The sequence below is a fragment of the Rissa tridactyla genome, chromosome 1, assembly GCF_028500815.1.
Source record: "Rissa tridactyla isolate bRisTri1 chromosome 1, bRisTri1.patW.cur.20221130, whole genome shotgun sequence".
Lineage (NCBI taxonomy): Eukaryota > Metazoa > Chordata > Aves > Charadriiformes > Laridae > Rissa > Rissa tridactyla.
The window spans coordinates 37144679-37166811 of record NC_071466.1 but is presented as its reverse complement, the minus strand read 5'-3'; the positions used below and the strand labels follow the sequence as shown (position 1 = coordinate 37166811).

Below are 22133 nucleotides of genomic sequence, written 5' to 3'. Positions count from 1 at the left end.
GTTTCCAAGAAACAGATGCTGATACCTGATAAGTGGCAGCACCTGGCTTCAAAATGTGTCATCAGTTCATCAGCCTCCAATGTCTCGAGTAACATCTCAGCTCGGTGGAAAAATGTTACCCTAACCAGCTAACATATTTCTGTGTGGGGAAATAAAGCTCCTCTTATGTACTTGTTGACATACTGATTCACACCTTTGTGTTGTTCCCAGAGCTGTTCAAGCACACAGAACCCAAGCGAGCACAATGATCCTGTTTCAAACATTTGGTGCCCTGACTTCCCTTTGCATCCCAGAAGTTACCTATTTGTCACAAGCAGCTTTACGTGGCTCTATAGCACATCTGAGATTCTTTGAAATATTGTTTTTATTTTAAAAAAAACCAGTCATTTGGATGTGTATTGATTTTGATTATCAGAGGGCACAGACATGGTTGCATAGGTAGAAAATGAGTAGGAGAAAATGAACCACATGAACTGCTCTCTTCATCATTGCAGAGCTCTGAATTCCAGTATTTCAGCCTGATGACGTGATGAAGGTAAGACATTGATACAGTGCACACACTCAAAAATTGTTACACAATACCCTTTTAAAAAAAAAAAAACCACACATATCCAACTAGTCTGACCAGACTTCTGTTTTCCGCAAGACCTCTTAGCTTGCTGTAAGACAGAATTACCCAGGGAAAAAATTCAACCCTACGCTAACAAGGGTCTCAGGAATCTAATTACAGAATGGCAAAAGTGCTGAATAGAGGCACATTAAATAACACGGCTGTCATTCTATGGCAACGTATGATATATACCTAAATGCCACCCATGGCCAATAAAGTCAACGGCAGGATTTGCATCAGCTTACAAGAGCATTAAGGAAAGGAAAACAGTGTTTCTTGCACTGTACTGCCAGGAAAATAGAGCCATGGTGACCACAAAACATGGCTAGATTGCAATAAGACCATTCATAAGGCCAGGTCTATGCACAGGGAGTTGCTAAGGGCAGCAGAGTGGGACAGAAAGAAAGCTGCTGAAAGCCCTACTGCCAGTTTTGCCCCCATAGTCACTCTGGGAAGACAGCCTGCTGCCATGGCAGTTTGGGAGAGGGCTGAGCCAAGGGGAGGCAGCTACAGGTAGGGCCTCAGGGGCGGCTGTCCCACTGCATCAGTGATGGGAAGGGCAGTGAGCTCTGTCTTTGTCCCCAGTGGCCTCTCTCCCCTACCTGTGGTAGGGCTTCAGGCAGCAAAGTCCATTTCTACCCTCTCTCCTGAAGCCTTGAGCCAGATACTACTACTTCCACCTAAAAAATGGGTTGCTGTTTTCCAACCAAGTCTATTTCCTATACTATTTTAATCCTTCTATTAGTTTCTCTGAAGCCTCAGTTCACTCTGATGAAGATCAGTGGAAATTCATTCTCGGTTTCTGGCTGCCTTGCCGGTGTCACACTGACAAATGCACATCAGTGGGTAATTAGCTTCCTGGTCAGTAGATAGGCTGTGCCCATCAATTTCTGTGAACAAAATGCACTAAATCTATGCAGTAAATCTACCCTTAGAATTAGGACAATTGTAAAGCACAAAGCACCAATAAACACCAATAAAAGTCTAAAGAACCCAGTACTGCCAGACACTGCTGGCAGCAATACTACTAATTCCTTTAAAGAGTATAAGTAACATATATAACACCCCCAGATACAGTACATCAGACCAGATGAACCCTAAACTGGCAAAGGCATTGTCTAATCGGATCTCTCATTTTAGTTTCTGCCAGTTTTATCACATGTTTATGGCACTGAGATACTAAGACTGAAAGGTCACATCATATCTTAGAAGGTAACCGTCATTATAAACATACAGTTTCTGATCTGTGGGGTTATAATCAACACTCTGGATTGTATCTAGCTTTTTATCCATAACAACACTTATTCTCCCTTCTTGGCCAGTACTTGTGTCATACATGTAGAAGATTTCCTCTTTCCTAGTGTTCATTGGCCTTGTGGCATACAGAACACCACATAACATGAAAGCGTTGGAAACAGATGGCTTGTACTGTCGTGTCTGCCAAGTATTTATCACATCAAGTGTGGTCTCATTGAGTTTGCTAATCACAATGTTGCCCATGCTATTTTCTGTTGAATATATTACCCATAACCCACTTTCATCCACAGCAAAATCTATGTCTTGCCATGATACACCAGCATAAGAGAAACGGTTACCAGTAACAGCATCTGGAAGATCCTTTCTCAAAACCACGTTGTTTGTTTTTATATCATGCTTCACCATATGTCTTGAATTATAAGCATGATAGTACAAAAAATTATTATAAAGGGCAGCACCACTTCCTTCCCCATATGTTATTCTCCTTTCATACGTGGGTCTAAACAGAAGCAAATTATCAAATGAACTATAAATTCTGTAGTATTCCAAGTATCTCCCATCTGTGTTCAATGGTGCAACCCAATAGACTTCCTTCTCTGGGTTAGAGGGAGAGTAATCTCTACCCCAGGAACCATATCTGTAGGAAAATCCTCTCCAGTTCAGCTTTACAATATAGGGCTGGCTAACATTCAGCAGTCCATGGTGAGTGCAGCTACCTGCAATTAAAGAGAAAAAAAAAAACAGGTTTTCCAAATGTCATCTTTAGGAGAGAGGTTTTGCATACTGTAGCCTCGAGAGTGTGTTTACTAGGGATTAGCTTTGTGGCAAAGCACAGACATAAATGCATAGCTTCATGTGTAAAAGGCTCATTTTTTGGCCTAGGGGAGTTGGGCGGGGGGGGGGGGGGGTGGAACAGATAGCGACATCCATCCTCAATCAGGATTAATTCACAGAAAATAAGTGCTCGCTGTGCTGTTCCAGACAAGGGACAGATTTCTGCTTCTACCCGTTTGATGCATGCCAGCCTGATGCACTAGGAAATCCCTTGGAAAATACAATTTCAGAAGCATTTTAGGTTATTTTCTACCTCAGTGGAACCAAGAGCATGGGAGATGGGGAAAAAAGAAAGGAGCATCTGATTTCTGTGTATTTCACTGAGGAGGGGAAGGAAGGAGTAGCAACAGCAGTAATTCCAGAGTCACATTTCAGATTAGCATTCTGCTGTCAGAATCGCAGCTTTACAACAGTGCGTCACATCTGCATGATGCCTTCTACCTCAGACCCTCAAAGAAATCTGCAGACAGTAACAATCACAGCCTAGGAAAAGTAGACAGATATTACTCCCGGTTTTCATGTGAGGCAACTCTAAAGAGAATATGACTTCAAGCTGAATCAGAACAGCTCTGTTTTCCACGTGTCAACTACGAAGCCATTTTCAGGATCATGGAAAAATGAATTTAGATACAAGAAATACTTTCCTTTCACTCATGGTGAATGGCAGTGACATTCCCGTTTCCTGATAAATTCTCAGTATTGTAGGTCACTGGTGGAAAAAAATCCTCCACTCAGAAATCTCTGTGTGCCTCTGATGAGTCCGAAGCTGCCACTGGCAAAAACCAGCGTGCTTTTTTCCAAGTGTTAACATTAGCTTTTTGTATTACTCCCACAAAAGAGTTCCAGATTTTTCATTGTAAAGATACGTTCACCTGAGGTAATGGAGACAGACTGGCACCAGCTGGCACCAATGGAGTGACTGGCATCAGCTCACAAGTTCAGTGGTGCTCCAATGTTTCCCTATTCGGTGGGGTGCTCTAGCCACTAGACAGCCTTCCTTACTAAAGATGTAGTATAATATGGATAGACTCAAGTCTTACATGTCAATTAATGGACAGATTAATGGCCACAACTGTTTGATGTTAATAATACCTCCCTCAGCACAGGAACTCCATGCACCACCAGCTATGGTGTCAATGATGAAAGTCAAGTTTATCTTTTGAGATTTTATTACTTTGCATGGGTACCATGTCACGATTGCTTACAGATTGTGTGAAAAGAATGGCTGTTCATAAGATCAGTCATATGAAGGCATGTCTAGCACATAAATAACCTATGTCTTAGCACAAAGAAGAAAGAGAAATATCAGAGAGAGAATTTACCTTTTGGCCTCAAAGCTGGCCGTCCCTAAGCAAGGCCAGAGATACAGAGATGAATTGAAAACTCCTAAAGCCACTGACAGAAAAAGCCTAGGAGGTATCTTGTTCTCAAAGGCATCCTAGTCTATCCCACAGATAGAGGGAAATGTGGAGACAGATCAATCTAAAATACTCTACTTAAGAAAAGACTGTGAAACAAGATATTCGGTGAAAAATAGACTGTTGCAAATGCAGAGAAATCTTTTTCTGATCTGCTTTGCCCAGGGGGAAGGTGCTCTGCCTCTGAGACAAGGAAACCTGAGGCCTGAATGTTAGAAATGTCCAAGCAAGAGGGCAACATTTGTGCCAATGTGTAAAGTTGATTTGGGCAGTGAAGGTCTCCATGTCTCCTTTCTGAAAATATAGTGTTTCTCTCCTTCCACTACATAACACCTTCCCCCCTCGAAGTATTGTGCTGTCTTGCACTAGTGACTTGAGGGATGTGATTTTGGGTCCAGCAGAGGGACACAAAGATGATCAGAGGGCTGGAGCACCTATGCAATGAAGACAGTCTGAGAGAGTTGGGGTTGTTCAGCCTGGAGAAGACAAGGCTCCAGGGAGACCTTATTCCGGCCTTTCAGTACCTAAAGGGGGCCTACAGGAAAGATGAGGAGGGACTCTTTATCAGGGACTGTAATGATAGGACGAGGGGTAACGGTTTTAAACTGAAAGAGGGGAGATTCAGGTTAGATATTAGGAAGAAATTCTTTACTGGGAGGGTGGTGAGGCACTGGAACAGGTTGTCCAGGGAAGCTGTCAATGCCCCATCCCTGGAAGTGTTCAAGGCCAGGCTGGATGGGGCTTTGAGCAGCCTGGTCTAGTGGGAGGTGTCCCTGCCCGTGGCAGGGGGGCTGGAACTACATGATCTCTAAGGTCCCTTCTAACCTGAACCATTCTATGATTCTATGTTTCACCTGCAACCTCCTCTCAACATCTATGAGGAAGCTGGTAGAAGCTTTATATTAAATATAAATCACTATGCTGAGCCAGATCCCTGTGCCCCCGGGCTGTGTTGGCAGCATCCTTGAGGTCAATATTGCCCATGGGAGCAGCTCTGCATCACTGAGTGCCCAACTTATGGTAGAGAGGATGACGTGAGTTGTGAACAACCCCATCTCCTCCTCCAGTCCCTTTTATGTCCTGGGATTCCCGCAGCTGAAACGTGGGATGACCCTGGTTGAACGTGGCTTCCCTCCGTGCCACCAAGAATCGCAGCAAATCAGCATTCCTGGCTCGGAGCAGATGAGCATTTAAGCATGCACTTAAGTGCTTTACAAAGGATGAGGCCCTCAAGCAGAAACCTCATTTCCAAATATAGCACACAAGGAAGGCACTGCTGTATGGCCAGCCACGCTGCACGTCTGGAAATGGCACGTAGCTTGGCTAGTAACATGGCCTAAGCACTTGGCACAGATGCCAACGTTTGGAGGTGCTTATACCTCAGCCCATGCAAAGGAAGAAAGCTGAGGCAGGCAGTGCAAAACGGCTTGCAGTCTGCCAACTCCATAAATCAATTTGAACTGTTTTTTTCTTATATCTCTATTATGTATTGTTACCTCCGGCATGAGGGCTTCTTTTAAACTGGTGACATATTGAATATATTGCTGTGCTTAAACCACAATAAACTTATCTAAGAATTAAATGGCTATTAAATGCTCTAAAACTCTTGATTTGTTTAGAAAAATACAGTGCCGAAGCTTGCAGGTAGTGAAGCACTGCTAAGCTCATCTATATGCGACCTCAAATAATTTTTCATGTCATTAAGCAGAACACAATTTCAGATTTATTTTAATAATTCATACATTGTTTCATAAATAAAAAACAAACGTGTGTTCAGCAGAGAGACCTTTTCTTACAAAAGAAATAATAAATTATTATTTCTTCCCTTAAAGAGATCTCTCTGCTGAACACTTGTTTGGTTTTTATTTATGAAACAATGAATTATTAAAATAAAGTTAGAAGCGTGTTCTGTTTTAATGACATCAAAAATTGTCTGAGGTTTCTATAGAGTATGTGCTTGATTTTGATTTCCTTGAAAACTCTCCCAGAATTTTTTATTTTTTTTTTTACCAAAAACTCTGTGGTAGTCAGGGGGTGATCTGTCTTCTGCACAGGTTCAGAAGAATTCACTGTTGTTTATTTAATCTAAACTTGCCTCCCTGTCTGGATCTTGTGGGAAAAAAAATGCACAAAGGAAACAAAGTGTCATGTAATTTTGTAAATATTAGAAGGTACTTGAAATAAATCCATATGCATTATTCAAACTTTCAAGTTTTTAACTCCTTTCTCCACTGTTTTGGGCCGCTGATAAATGACGTCCTGGTATTTTTGCCTTCCTTTGTTTCATGATTATGTAGCAAATAGGCGAGAGGAGGACCAACACAGGTACATACACACATACTTCTCCTTCTCCCTACATGAAGCACCAGTATCTCAGCTCAATTGTTTACTAATCCTTCTGATTCATAAGAAAAGGACCTGGCATTTAGTTGTCAGGACTGGAGGGAGCCTGACTTGCTCGGCTGGTGGACTGCAGAACTGAGCAGGAGACACATCCCGTTGGGTCTTGCTTCACCCACTTCACTCTGAAGCACTTCAGCTTCTCACTCCAGCAATACAAGTGCCAAAAAACCTCCATCAACCTCCTCCCACCAAGCAGCTGCATCTGATCACAGAAGAGAAGGGACCACATAAGGTGGGACCCTCATTAAAGGAACTCCCATGAGGGGCACAGAGACCAGGAGCAGGCTGGTGCTACACTCTGTCTCTGGTGCTCCCAAGCACCAGATGTGCAGCCTCCTCTCCTGTCAGATGAACCACTGCATCCAGATGTGTGAGCTGTTACCAGCCTTACTATGGCTTGAGACAGAGGAGACAGAGCTGCTCAGGGAATGGCTCGTCTTTGCTCCTACTGTCTCCCTAACATAGGAAGACCCATACAGACACCTCAGTCTTCACCAGTATCATGGGGCACAGACACAGGCTGACAGCTGCATCAGGGAAGACTTATGTCATCAGCATCTAACAGAGGATGAGGTGGAGGGCTGGAGTTCATCTGACCTACCTTCAGGCAACTAAAAATTCATCTAAGCTCCCTCCATTGCCAATGGAGAAATGCATGTGTCTCCAGGGGCAGTTTGGGCAGTCTTGGAAAGGAGGCACTGCTCAGGTCTCTTCAGGTGCCTGTAGGACATGTCTCTCTCTTTGTGTATGGACATATTCTTTTCAAAACACAACCCAAATCACTCAAAAAACACAGACATCTTGGGTAAACACAGACATAGGAGGTAAAACATAAGGTAAAAGTGAAATCACTGTAAGACTCCAATAGGATTGTCTGAGTTTCAGCATTAGGCTATACCAGGTCTTCCTCCTGCTGAGACCTATTCACCAGTAACTTGAAATCCTTAATTTCTAAGTGTATAAAAGACAGAAAAATCAGCTTTGCTCTTTTTTTCCTTTCTTTCTTTTTTTGCCTTCGAGAGTTTCATCTGACTCACTTCTCCCTGCTGCCTCTCTCAGATCACTTCAGTGAGATGTGACAAAGAATCTGCTGCAGAGTCCTCAAAGAACCATCCTGGGATCTTTTCTCTATATACCTGCCCTGATGCAGCCAAATGAGATCAGCGCAAAAGGAAAATGAATGGGTAAATATTTCTTCCCACTGAGTGGTGAGGAGAGAGAGGCCAGAAACTGCTGCAGATAGGAAAATAAGTGATGATGAGGAGGATGCTTAACTGTATATTTACTGAGACCCATTTCAGACACTCAGACACCCACCTCTCCAGGGAGAGAAGGTGGCAAATGGAGACCAGTGATTTCTTTCTGCTATGTTGAGAACAGGCCTGCTCACTCTGAGAAATACAGCAGCAAAAGCCTTGGGGGACAGTCAGAGGGGCTGTGTACTACAGCACTGAGAAGCAAGAAGCTTTAATTAAACTTGCCTCTAGACTCATGGTCTTAGACAGCTTGGGGATTAGCCAAGCTCTCTCTCGTTCATGTTGCCTACCCAAAATATGCAGGAGAGAGGATGGAGGGGGAAAGAAAACGCAGTCTGAAAACAGGACAAAGAGTCAGTTTAATACAAACATTATAAATATAATATGAACTAAAAGCAGGGCAAGGCCAAATGGTTTGGCAGGAATTCAAGGCATTCAAGCTTGCAGAGAAAACGTATGGAAATTGTGTTCAAATGCGTAAATGAGTGCTAGAAAGCTTCAGAGGCCTAGGTGTGAGCATCCATGCAAAGCCTCCAAAATGACCATCTAGAAAATGCAGCTCTCTCACATACTTACTCCATCTCCCCAAGCAATAACATCTTCCTACTACTACTTGTTTTCAGATACAGTCTGCAGGACATGTAATTGCTCTACAAAGTTCTCTGCCCAGGGAATATTTGCTCCCTGCCAGGCACATGAAGTCAGAATACACCAGTTCTGTGTGGATTAGCAGAGATCTGAGCCTACACAACACCTGGATTGTCTGTATAGCTGGCATCTCCCAACAGGTACAAAATTTGCCAGCCCTCTGCAGTTGCTCGGCCAACAGTCCTTTGTGCCAGCCTCAGAGACCACCCTCACCCTAAAGATGGCCATGACAATAAGGCCACACACACACCCTCCAACCCCTCCAGGGTTCCTATTCCAGTGGGCAGGAGACAAACTCACAGACAGCACCAGAGGATGTCCTCAGCTGATGTCAGTGGTGGTAATTCTCTGGAAGTCAATGGAGCTATCGTTGTTCATACCATCTGGGGTTTTGGTCGTCTAGGTTATTTTCTGCTCCATGGTTCCCACACAATGCAGTGACATGCAAAGGTGCCTGAGCTAGCTGGCACACCAGTCAGGAATAAGGCAATGCTAAAGCAATACCATTTTGCTCCCAAATAAACTCTATCCATCTCCCCATCATGGCCTGAGAAGCAACGCTAAATAATTCTATTATGGGCACAACCCTATGCAATTATATTTACCCATCCCAGAGCTATCATCCTGCTCTGGGCATGACTTGCCCATCCTTGCATGGAGCTGCACTGTGAAGCATAGACATCCCTTTCCCACTCTGAAGGCTCCTACACCCCACAGAGGCTCACGCCAACCACCCAGGCATAAAAGCAGCGCCTTCCACCATCACTCATGGAAGGACACACTATTCTTCTTTCAGTACTTTCTCACCGAAACAAAGGCTTGCTGTAGGCTTGAAGAGAAAGAGGCTGTTTCTTTCCACACACCATCACCCTTAATAAATCAATGAGATGCCCTTCAAATACTTTTAAAACGTTGCTTTCTTTTTCTTTTTTTTCATTGAAACACTTTAAGCCCTTCCTTAAGGAGCAGAGGAGGGCAATCCTCTTGCAATGTAGGTTTTCGTTTCAGCTTTCTCTCCTGCCTGATCCCCCAGACAAGGTGTTACTCGTGCATCCTGTCAGAGAAGTGCAGCAGCTGCCTGCACGGCCATGAAGCCCTAAGGATGTCGCAGTAGGAAAGGCTGCTGACCCTAAGGGAAGATAGTATTTCTGTCTCTCACCTCTCCAACAAGATGTTTGAAATAGCTGACCCCAAGGTGATGAGAAGTAAATGCTGGTAGGTGCAAATCTGTGCTCCTTGCAAGCAGGACACCACTCCTTTTTTATGGGCTCCTCTAGCTGACTGCTAACCAGCTTATGTGAAAAAGCAGAATCCTTCCCCTGGGTATTGTATACAGCAGAGCACTTTCTCTCTTACAATACTCTGTCAAAAGGAACCCCCTGTGTATTAAACACTAGGGGATCGACACAGTTTGATAAATCCTCCTGTCTGTTAGCAAGTGGAATGCTTGACCCGGCATACCTAAACTAGTGTTTCCTAAACAGTTTCCTCCCATGTATCATATCTGACTCAAGATTTCTCAGACCACGATTCACTTGCAACACGATTTTTCAACTGAACACACTGTCAAGACAAAAATTATTCCAGTTGTAAACTAATTACCACATGCCCTCTGACTGTTGCTACTTTTATATGAGCTGCGCTCTGGGAACCACTGGTCTAAGCCCCAGAACATAACCTTTCCTAGTTAAGAAAATGGTAAAATCCTAGTTCTGTTGAAATCAGTAATAAAGCTCCCACTTATTTCCCTGAGACCAGAATTTCCCCCCAAGGTTCTTGACCTTCTGATTTAGAAGAATCTTTTGCCTGTGAAGCAAAAGTAATCTTCATGCAAAACTGCCTTCCAGCGCTTGCATACCAACAGCTTTAGTACATCAACTGTTGCTCATACATTTCCCAAGCAGCATTAGAGAAAAATTGCCATGACACAGGTCACACTCACAGGAACTATTAAAAATCAAAGCTGGTCAGAAAAAAAAAAAGGCATCGTTTCCCACCAAAAAAAAAGGTAATTGTTTTGAAAAAGAGAAGGGGCATAGAGATTTGTTTTTCGCACTGCAGCTGTGAGGAAGATTACAACTTTTTCCAGCTGAAAGCAGCTACTGTGTCTGGAAGAGTTTGTTCCCTGCCCTTATTTTCCTTTTGAACCCATTGATGAACGATTAGGAGCTGTCTGCTCAACTTTTCAAGAGCTAAGTAGTATCATTACAATTGTGTTTAACATTAACAAAGAAATCTTTGCATTTACTGTTCTACCCATGTATTATGTTGTTTCTTATCTGATATACAAGCGAAATGCTTACCTGGTGGGAAATAAGGGGGTACTGTCGTTTTGTTCCTGCTCTCTTCACACTCTTTCAATCGATTCTGCAGAGACACGATTTGTCGACGAATTGCAAGGACATTGTTTTTGTCCAGTGATTCTAGTTCGTTTACCAGTATAGTCAGATTTGTGATCTAGAGAAAAAAAAAAATAAAAGAGAGTGAGTTTAAATTTTTGTCAACTTTATTTTACAGACATTTGCAGACAGGGTTGATCATACCATAGAAGATGCTACAGAACAGGTTTTAAGAAATATCCCTAAGAACAGACCTCATCCTGCTAGCCTGAACTTTACATTTACAGCAGAGGTATGTGACCACAAGGAAATGCTTTAACACTCAGTTATATACCATAATGCAAAAATATAGTGTTATTTTATACATAGTATAAAAATATCCAGTAAGTCCTAGGCAAGTGCTAGCTATTATATATAAAAAGTTCTTATTCCAGCCTTACAAAAGTATCTGGAAAATTTATTTGCAAAGATAAATAATGTTCTCAGTCACCTACTTGATGATCTAGAGGACAATGGGGAAAATTATATTTCACTTTCCATCTGAAGTAATTATTCTCTCTACGTGAGTGATTAATTACAATTTTGAAAATGTGATTTATAGTCTGCTGGGAAGGTGATAGTCTTTCCCACTTCTTGATTTCATATTGATTGGGCCACTGCCCTAGCAACCAGAAGCTAATTTTATAATTATCTAAGTTAAAGCACGGAGGCTTTCAAGCATGGGGGTCTAAAAATTAATATTTATTATAATAATTTAATCAGCTCATGAGCTTAATACTATGCAAAACTTAACTTTCAGGCAGATATTTGGCACAAATAAAGAGGTCCCTATTTTTTGGGGGGGGAGTGTTGTTCTTTGCTTTTCTGTGCTCTATATCAAGGAAAAAGATGTTAATACATTTAAGCTCAAGCTTTCTTTTAATTTATGCAGATGAAATGCTAAAATAATTCCACTGGCTGCAGTAGAGGCAAGCTACATTTCCTCAACCTAAACAGTAAAGAGAGAATAAACTAACTGTATATTTGAATCCTCTGTGGCTAATTAAGGCTTTGGCAATACCTCCAAATATATTTGCTCAACGACGACATTGCTTCCAACAAGGCTGGATTTCAGCTGAGTGACCAGTCTCTTTAGGTCACTGATTTCCACTTTCAGTAACTGGAAGTCCAGTTCTGTGTAAGATATGCTGCTCTCCTCCATATGCTGCACTCTGATGGTTAGATTAAGGATTTGCTGCTGATACACTTCAATCATTTTTGAGTACTGTCTAACCTTAGAGAAAAAAAAAAAGGCACATATTCAAGTCAAGGTTAGCAAATAAAACAAGCCTGTTTGACATCTTTATTATATTTCTGAGTACCCCATGCATAACTTCCCCATCCTTGACATATATATTCTTCACATAAACTACATAAATGAAATTCTCATCACATACATAAAAAATTTGAAATTTAACCCTCATTTATTGTTGGCAGTTCCACAAAGTACCCTCAGGAATGCCTGGGGATAACTGAAGGCAGAATTTTACTCACAGTCTTCCATTTTTTTAATTCTTTGCCAATATTGTCTCTGTGAGCTAATTTTATCCTCAGTATGCCAAGAACTTACATTGGTGAAAACTTTATTAGGAAATCTGCAGTGTATTATCTCACAAAAGCGACCCAAGGAGGCTGAAAAATGCAATAAAGGATTCCCAAGTTTTTCAGCTTCATTTCCTGTTAACTCTGAATCCAAATAGGATTTTACCCTGTGTACACTTGAGTTGTGCCGAAAAGTTGGCAGAATTGGTTTGGGGTTTGTCTTTGGGCAGGGGGGGAAAGTTTAAACACTGTGTTAAAAATCAAATCTGGTTTAAATCAAAGTGTAAAATTTATGGCAGGCTTTAGCTAAAGTAATTTACACAGCAGCCTTTTCAGCCTTTGAACCATTAAACACTTGTCCGCATAAATATATTTTCACACATGTATCTGCTGAGGTAAATGTCACAGCACAAGCATTGGGATGCAGAAAGTTAAGAATATGATACGGATTCAGAACATTCCATTGAAAATGTTAGTTCCTTGAAAACACTTTGGGAAACAGACATAATTTCTCTCCTAGATGCTTCATAAAATTCATGTCTGTTTTCCCCTAAATCAATATAATTGTATCACAAAAGGCAAGAAGTATGAATAAATATAATTATTTTGTTACACCAGTAACTCCATATTTATACTCTCAGATGGCGTTTGTAGGATAAGTGCCTCTCTCTACAGCACTATGATTTCCATAACCATTACATCAAATATTTAGCCCACATCATCTCAACTACACTTGCATTATCTTAACATAAAATGAAATTCAGTATTTTTCCCCATTGGCTCTGGAATGGACTCTAAAATCCTGTCATGACGTAAAGACCACGGACTCCCTGTTCTCCTTTTCCAGCAGCAGCCCCTGGGTTCGAGACCCCAGCAAAGACATTTATCAAATAATTCCTTTCAATTTTGATTGAATCCCTTAGGTACCAAAGAGGAGGTACAGGAGCTCACAGCATGGACATTCATGAAGGGCAGAAAAGATCCTTTCAGATCATAAGACAGTCAGTGATCTCGTCTAAGGAGAACCATTAGTGAGAAGACCCTCTTCTCAAAAGTATAATTTTCAATAGTGGCACAACTACACTATAAATCTGAACAACCCCCTCTGCATGCACATACATAATGTACACCAAAACCAGGCTGCTCAATCCCGTGCATTTAAATCAGGGTTTGAAACAGATCTTCTGTTCTAAATGTGTGCAGCCAGACGTTGAGCTGCTCTGATATAAACTGTCATGTCTCCAGACTCCAGCAGAAGCACCCTGACTCAGAACACTGGATGCTCTAGATCTCCCAGGTCAAGCCTGGGTAACTTCAAGCTTAGGAATGACTAAGCTATTTATTACAATTAAGAATAAAAAAAAAAAAAAAATAATAGCATAAAAAGACTTAGACCTAATTCCTTGCATCCGGCTGACAAAAAAGACAGCTGGGATCCCTTGTCCTATCTGACGTGATCATCTGTTCAAGAGAGAACAGTAGGAAGAACTGGACAATGTTCTTGGAAAAGCCAGATGTACTGGACTTTACACTTTCACTGATCACCAAAATCGGTTTGGAGTTGGAAGATACCCTCAAAACAATCTTCTGAAAAAATTCTTCAAAGGTCAGTTTTTAAACTCTGTACTTAGAGTTTGCACAACAGAAATAGCAAGCATATATGATTATAGCCTGAGAAATGTAAAGCAAGCCTGTGTCTGAACAAAATTGCACTGCTGTGTGAAGCTATGTATATCGTAGAGGTATTTGAAAATCTACCTAGGTATTAATAACCTTTCTCACAATAATACTAATACTAACACTAATACTACTACGAATAATAATGCTGCAGTATAGGTCAGATCTACAAACCACTGAAATGAACAGACTGCTGGAATTAATGATGGCTACTCATTAGTGAGAAACCTGTGAATTTGGAGTTTTCTCCAGGGTCTTGAGAGCCCGGACAAAATGCTGAGGGCTGGAACAAGGCATGTATAGTAATTTCAGCCCTGATTGCAGACTGCTGCAGGGCACAGACCTGAAGTTCTCCTCCCACATCAGAGGGTTTTCACTCAGTCAACCATCTAGGTCATTTAAGGACATGTCAACACCATCCACTGGAGCATAGCTGAGGGATATCCATACAAGTTGAGCCTGAACTAGCCCCAGCACTCCGCAGTGCTCTATACGACCACACCAGTGTCGTAATGAACTCAAGCTAATAGCTCCCCCGGCGAATTATTGGACAAATATAATTTTCTCAGCAGTGCTGCTCTAACAGGTTTATAGCGCTTTTGCAGACAAATCCAGCACATATGTCAAGCATTGCAATGCCCTGTGTGGACATTCCCGCCTGCTCAGATCTGGCTTAGGAGTTTCTGTAGTTTGGAAATATCAGTTGAAAGAGGAACGTGATGCTGCTCTGTTGCTTGGCAGGTAGATCTAAGCAGCTTGTAATCCCTGGTCTTCTACTGCAGCTACCTGCTGGGGACTGGCTGTTGTCTCTTGACAGACTGGCACAGAAATTCTGTGCACATCTCATATTTAGGCATACAGAACAATAACTGGTACTGATTGCTGCCACATTTGTCATAAAAGCCTAAAGTAGGATTTGATGAGTGCATAGGGCCTGTATTAGCTCTTTATAGGAAGAGAATGGAGACATGTGAGGCATATGTAGGAAAGAAAAAATTCCTTGGTTTCATTTTTTCCTCCTTTCCAAGCATTTTCAGCCTCATGGAATGAAAAGGGCATGAAAAATCTGCAATGCTCATTTACTGTGTCGTTTACGTGCGATTGGTATTTATCAACACCGTTTTTGCAGCATGCAAACAGACACTTCTCCAGCACATATTTGGAGAGTACAGAAGGGGAAACAAAGGTGCAAGGTGAAGATATAAAAGAAAAAAAAAAAAAAAAAAAAGGAGCACTGAGGGAAGATGTGAAAGAAGAGACAAAACCAGCATCTCTATAAAGTCACCGGGCCCAGAACACTGGCTTCGGGCAGGCCTGACCTCTACAGACCCATAAGAAGCATAGTTGGCAAGCAGTCTGCAAGCTGACACTGAGAAGAATTCGACTGGAGGTCAACATTTTGAAAACAGCTGTTCCTGGCACAGGGCAGGCGTGCTTTTTTCTCCTGTTTTTGTTATGTAAGGACGTTGTGGCCGTTGTGAGACAAGTTCTGAAAGACACTTTCTCTCCTTGGGACAAAGTGCTGATCCATCTCTGTTACAGAGTTGTCCTCTCTCCTTTCCTATTGAGAGGAGCAGCCAATTCCAGCTTCGCTTTGAAAGGTTAATTTTCTTCTGTAATCATAATTATGCTGGCAAAGGTTGATGTGACAGAGGAAAAATTAGTCTGGTATTTTCAGCCTACAGTTTGTACTCATTTGGCACATGAGAGCATCTCTTTATCTGCGAGCTTCCTTGCCTGCTGATTCTATAAAAGGACCCCCTTGCTTTTTGAATTAGCCTACAATCAGGCAAAAGGTTAACGATTCAATCAGGTTGTTTATCTGGGACTTCTAGCACATGGAAAGCATCCTTAAGAGGGTCCAATCCTGCAGCTTTTACCCAGGAAAAGCTCCCATGAGCTTCAAAGGGTGTTTTAGGAGAGCGAAAAAAGCATGGGTTCTCAGAGTCAAAAAAGCAAGCGCTCAGTAGAAATTCCCACCCCTGTGGTGAGATTATGTTATGTTTGAGCATAATTCCCCAGGATTTTGCTCAGGGTCATTTCTAATAATGATCAATAATGAGAACTGGGCTTTCCTCCATTTCATTATTTCCTTCTTTCTATGAGCATTACCACAACTAAATTAGTGGACATGACTGTGTAAGGAGGGGTTTTTTTCCACAACTGGAAAGGTGAAGAATTTTTATGCATGGAGACTCATGCATCACAAGATCTGAGGCTACTGAAGTTCAGATTATCAATAGGGCAACACTTGATAGCTTTCTTCTTTCTACAGAAGAACGATATCATAACTGAAAAATCTTACACAGAGTTACACCAAAATGCATTTCTGACCCTAAGTATCTCTGTGCCTGGATCACACCAAAGTATATGTCACACTTTATCTAACTAGATGCATTGTAACACTACTTGGCTGATTGGTCTCGACAGGATGAAATTCAGTGAAGCCTGAGTTAGGTCAAGAATTTTCACTGTCTGCAGCAAGAACTGAAAGCCAAGGTCAGTGTCGACACTGCATTACACTGCTGGGCACCTACGGATGACAGCACAGGTGCCATGCTAATTTTAGATATCTATAGTAACCTGTGTCTTTATATGAGCAAGATGCCTGAATTCAATGGAGATCTGAGGTTGTCCACACAGAGAGGTCAAGCAGCACTTGAGATGCTCTGCAGATCTGTATGGGACTAGCAGATATGTCACACATCCTTATGGAAAAATGAACCATTCTGAGGAAAGTACTGGTAAGAGACTGGTTACACCAGGGCAAGTGACTGGGAAAGGTGGTACACAAACACCTTGAAGAATCACACCAACCTTCTGGGTGGAAATCATGCCCCTGATCCTGTCCCAGTGCAATTAGCTTAAAATGCTGGCACTGACCACAGTGGGAACAGTATGGGGACCTGAAATCTCAGTGATTTTCGTGGATCATTAACTCTGAGCTACACCTCCATCCTGCAAGGGATCAGGTAACTCCTGTGCTTGGAGGCAGTGGGACTTCTGTCAGCTTGCCCTTCATATCCCTGTTGACAGATGAATGTGTTTCATTGTTAGCTCCAGTTCTTTCAAAACAAATGATTTGAACTGAAAGATCTTACCACAGGATCCTCTGCCTGTTGTTCTGGTTTTTATGCACAACTTCTTATCTGTTCTTGATTATACCAGAGGAGGGTTATGAATATTTATAGTCAGAATTTATAATTTAATGCTGTGCCTTTTCTGCTGATTAATTCAAGGACACTTCATTTCTTAAGATGCTTGGTTCCTGAAGAAAACACTTTCTGCTGGACACCTAATCTGAATCCTGAATATTTATCCACTATCAAAAGTCAACGAAAGATTTCTGTCTTCACAGGCAGCTTCACCCGGTGCACTGCAGCATGTGTGAGTTTGCTTGAGTTCCTCAAAAAATGGATCTGAATTCATGCAACAAGTAGCCAAAGTAGTGTAAGGTGTGTTTGCCTTCAACAACAATGCATAATTCAGTAGCCTCACTGCCACAGCTTCAGATGTTGACAAGGAAGATATTTGATTTTTTTATATTTGTTTTAGTCTCTGAGAGCAGAAGTAAAGGGACAAATATTCACCTACTTCTTCACTCTGGGCTGTGGTGACCTTTCTCCTCTTTCCCTTCATTTCCCTCTTACAATCTGGCTGGCTCGACACAAATAATAACACATGAAAGAGCAGGAGGCTTGGCTTCCTATAGCTATGTGTAGCAATCACAAACCCATAAAACTGAGCCAAAAGAGGAAAAACATAACCATTTTTCCAAAAATACTATATGCCTCTAGCTACAAAGGCCTAGAAAAGAGACCTAAGGATATTCAAATGTGTGACATACTACAGCGTCAAAGATCTGAGATTTAATCACCCTTCTCCTTGTTCTTCTAGAGCCCTCTTTCCCACTGTTTGAGAGACATGTCACAGAAAAGCGCTGACTGCTGTACTTTTTCACAGGCAACCATTTTTCAGCAAAGATACAATTGTTATATTTATGAGAAATGAACACCTTACTTGAGAAAGCTCTAACTCAAATTTCTCCGAGAGGGTCGCAGCTATAATTTCCAGTCGCTCAGCCTTCTGCACTGGAAAGGTGGTATCCGGTAAGTACACCGAGCACTGGCAAGTTCCCTTGTCATCCACAGAGCCGGACACATTGGTAAAGAGCTGCAATAACAAATAGGTAAGGAAAAATGTGTTAATATTCTTCTCTGGAATCGGGAGCTAATGTCTGACAATAAAATGAGCTGTGACAATGATGAGATCAACAACTTCATTATTGTACATCTTTCAGCTTTTTCTTCAAAGGAACTCAAAGTACCCAACAATTTTTATGACTCAGCCTTATGAATCTTTCTGAAAATAGTTAAACATTACTGTAAATATTTTACCACTGGAAAAACAGAGGCATATAATAGTTCTTACTTTCCCAATCTTGTGGACAGTGTTCCTAAGATACTGAAATAACTTCTCCAGCAGATGGAAAAGCACACAACAGCAGGAAAATAATAACTTAGTAAGTTAGGCCTTATAGTTACTGTTCTGTTAATCTGAATTGATCAGATCATCTAGTCATTTCCATCCATAGAGATGAAAGCACCAAAATAGAACTTGTAACAGGGAAAGTTCTGAAAAGAAAAATGCTTCATTTGAAGTTTCTCAGTCAGCCCCAGCAAACAGACATGTGCATTTAATTATACACCACTGAAAGGTGATGAATTAAATATGCAGGCTCAGCCTAAGGTAGAGACACTTATTTTGCTACAAAATATTGCACGTAACAACCCACACATCACAGCCTGCCCATCCATGTTTGTGGATAGTTTGCAAAGCTATTGCCCATGCCATTAGCATGAATCGCCTTGTCCAGGGAGTCTGCGTGCTCAGACCATCACCATTGGAGCCATGTGTATGGTGTATGGAAAGGTCAGGGCTGGCAATTCATGATCCTCCCATAATTTACAGCCAAAGCACATCATTTCCTATAAACACTGGGCTGAATACTGAGTGTGTTTGGAGCAGTTCTTTTTTGTTTGTATACAAAACATTTCCCAGTTCATAAACCTATCACGAATTTATTAATAAAGATATTTGATGTTACTTTAAAATATTCTGGCACACACTTCATTGCAGTTGCATATTTTAAAGCTACAGAGTTGCTCTTTAAATACACTTCTTTGTATAATATCTCCTCCTGCCTTGCAGAAATCCCAGTGTTATTCATGCGTTTTCTCTTTCTCTCTCCCTCTTAAAAATAAACAAGCAAACAACAAAAATATTTACTGAAAGCTGGCATTTCAGCACTTCTTCCCTTGCTTTTTCACAGTGATTTCAACTAACATACTCACTGCCAAACCAGACCGGGACACGCAGTGATGGCCAGCAGCAAAGCTGTCTTGATCCGTGAGCCCAAGAAGAGAAAAGCAGCAAGCAGGAATGATCCCAGTTCACACTGCTGGCAACGTCTTTACCGCAGCCATAACAAACAGCATACATCTCATTTTGAAAGAAAGCATGAAAAGACGTTTTATCTGCGCTACTGAAGTACCATGGGCCTTAAAACGTCACTCACAGAGAGACTGCTGAAGACATTTAACATGAAAGGAAGCAGAGAAGTATCTCATGGCATTCCAGAATGTCCCAGCACATAAGTTCCATTGATTTCCCTGCCAGGCAGGTTACCAAAGCACTTCTGAAAGTCCCACTGAGAACACACTGCAAACCATTTCTAAGTTTGCAAGTACTTTTGAGGATATGGCTATCAGTACTTAAATTACTATGAAAAATAGGTTCCTAAGTCACTCAGATGCTTTTGCACCTCTCAGTTCTCTGTGTATGGTCATGAAATGTCCCTTTTCCACAATTTAATTTCCTTCAATTTAAGACAGGGAGTAGGAGCCGGCAAGTACTTATTTTCTGAAAATTAGGAAATTTATTCAGCTGCCTAAATGTGGACTTAGGGTTACATCGTCAAAACAGCCTAGCAATTTCAGTGCTTAATTTCTAGCTACACTGCAGCCCGGTGGCATTCACAGCTCTGAATTAGCTACTTGCTCTTCCTAAGACAAAGAATGGGATCCACAGAAGCTACACGGCAGTGACAGAGGCCACCTCAGCTGGGCAAGGAGATGGATGAGGTTTGGGTCCTGCTACTGAAACTCCTAGACTCCGTTTAGACTCTAGAGAGACTCCTAACTCCATCTAACTTTCTAAACCCTCTAGTGGAGCCAGAGACTTAACTTTCTGTCAGAAGAGGTCCCTCCACACATCCCAGGTGCCACGCTAGGCTAGCCTGGACAACAAAGACCAACCATCAAGCTGTCTGTCGTTTCTGACCCGATCTCGAGCTGTGCTGTGGCCAAAGCCTGTTCTTGATACTAGGTTGCAGGACCATTCAGAGCAAGTGTGTCCCATTGAATCTGGTCCAAAGCAGTGTTATTAAGCAGTCACTGACAGAGAGAGGGAAAAAAACCAAATCTCAAAATCTGCAGACCATGGACTTGAGTACTGTACTGGAAGGCATGGAAAACAGATTCAATCCCTCTATCAGAAAATAGTGGAATAAAATTTGAGCTAAAAGTAGAACATGAAGAATCAAGATTTTCTCACCCCCAGCTACTACAATTGGGAACTTCTCAGGAGAGAATTTCAACGTAAACCTGCTCTGGTTTACATGGGAAGACAGAGTTGAAAAGGAGCCTTCCCCCTCTTCTAGGGAGGCTGTAACGACCAAGCTGTTTGATATATTGCCATCAAAACCCCATGGCCTCAGCTGTTTCATGTCTGGTGTCCAGTTCAGTAGTCACAAGGACAGAGCTTTGGATGTGACTTCAGGCATTGAATGACATGGAAGCAGCACTGATGATTTTGGGAATTCGCTACTGCCTGAAATCCTGGATACAAAACACCTGAACGCATTTTCCTGAGCAGCCTAAACGATGAACGTGTATCAAAGTTAAATCTCCGAGTGATTATGTAGCATTTTTAAAAATGTTGGGTTTTTTCTGGACTTCATTGAAGAACAATAACGGCCATACCTCTGGGGGAGTGTGCGGGTCGCCAGTCATCTTGTCAGGCAGAGTGAGATATGGAAGGGTCATGTGAGGGATCTAAAAAGCAAAGGAAAGCCTTCTTCAGTGTGAATTCCTGCATATGGCACTGTCCCTTCCCCACCAGCTAGCCTCCATCCTGCAGCTCCAAAGCACTTCAATTTTATTATGGGAGCCATCCGCAGCAACTGTAAAATTATTGGCTTTTCTGATCCGCTGATGAAGTGACTAACATTTCCCCAGGCAGAGTGTCACTTCATAGACACCTCTTCTTGAAGGAAGCCTCTGCATGACCAGTTCAAGGCAGGGGACACTCAGCCTGCTCGGGAGGTGTGAGCTGGGGCTCTGACAGGCAGCCCTGGCAGATTGCGTGGCAGTCTAAAATGACAGTATTGTGCTCCCCTGCCTTAAATCCAGCAACTACTGTCCTCCTGGCAGGGACGTCCTCTCCTCGCCACTCCTCTCGGCATGGGACTCGCTGCCCCTTTCACGCCAAGCTGTCAGGCTGCGAGCTGTGATGGCTGGGACATGCATCCCGCTCTGCTACTAACACCACAGAGGGAGCAGCATCCCACCGCAGGGAAGGAGCGCTGGGGGAGCCACCACACTGCCAAGGATACAGCCAGGTCCACCTTGGGTGTCTTTTATGTAGTAAGACTATATACATCCTCTTTAACTTTCATCTGTGGCTGGCGCCTGCCTTCCTGTCACAGCAAGGAGAGTGGCCGTCACCCTGGCACTGTACTGCATGTCCCGAAAGGTCTACTGCGTCCCCACACAGTGTGCGGAGCACAGAGCATCACCGTGGTGCAGCGACGCTCTGCACCATAGTGGGGTCTCACCAAAATCTGTGGCAAACGGGGAACTGCAGCAAGACACCCTCAGTGTCAAATGGTGTGACAGACGGAGAGTCAAATGGTCTTCCCCACAACGGGACACCTACCTCTGCGTCTTTCTGCATTTCCCAAATCACAGCCAGAGCCCCATTCACAACCCAGGGAATGGTGGGGAAATCCAAATGGCTGGCAAAGGGCAAGTCTATTAAATGACACAGT

The 22133-nt window shown here is 42.4% G+C and overlaps 1 protein-coding gene across 1 annotated transcript; it reads right to left on the bottom strand.

Annotated features, from left to right (window-relative positions):
• Positions 1–1789: 1789 nt before the first annotated feature.
• Positions 1790–21128, bottom strand: OLFM4 (olfactomedin 4). Its single transcript, XM_054188434.1, has 5 exons — positions 21067–21128; positions 18044–18196; positions 11826–12038; positions 10730–10883; positions 1790–2583 (listed from the first exon to the last, which is right to left on the bottom strand). Exons 1-5 carry the CDS (start codon positions 21094–21096, stop codon positions 1790–1792), a joined length of 1344 nt encoding a protein of 447 aa, XP_054044409.1. The 5' UTR covers positions 21097–21128.
• Positions 21129–22133: the final 1005 nt, after the last annotated feature.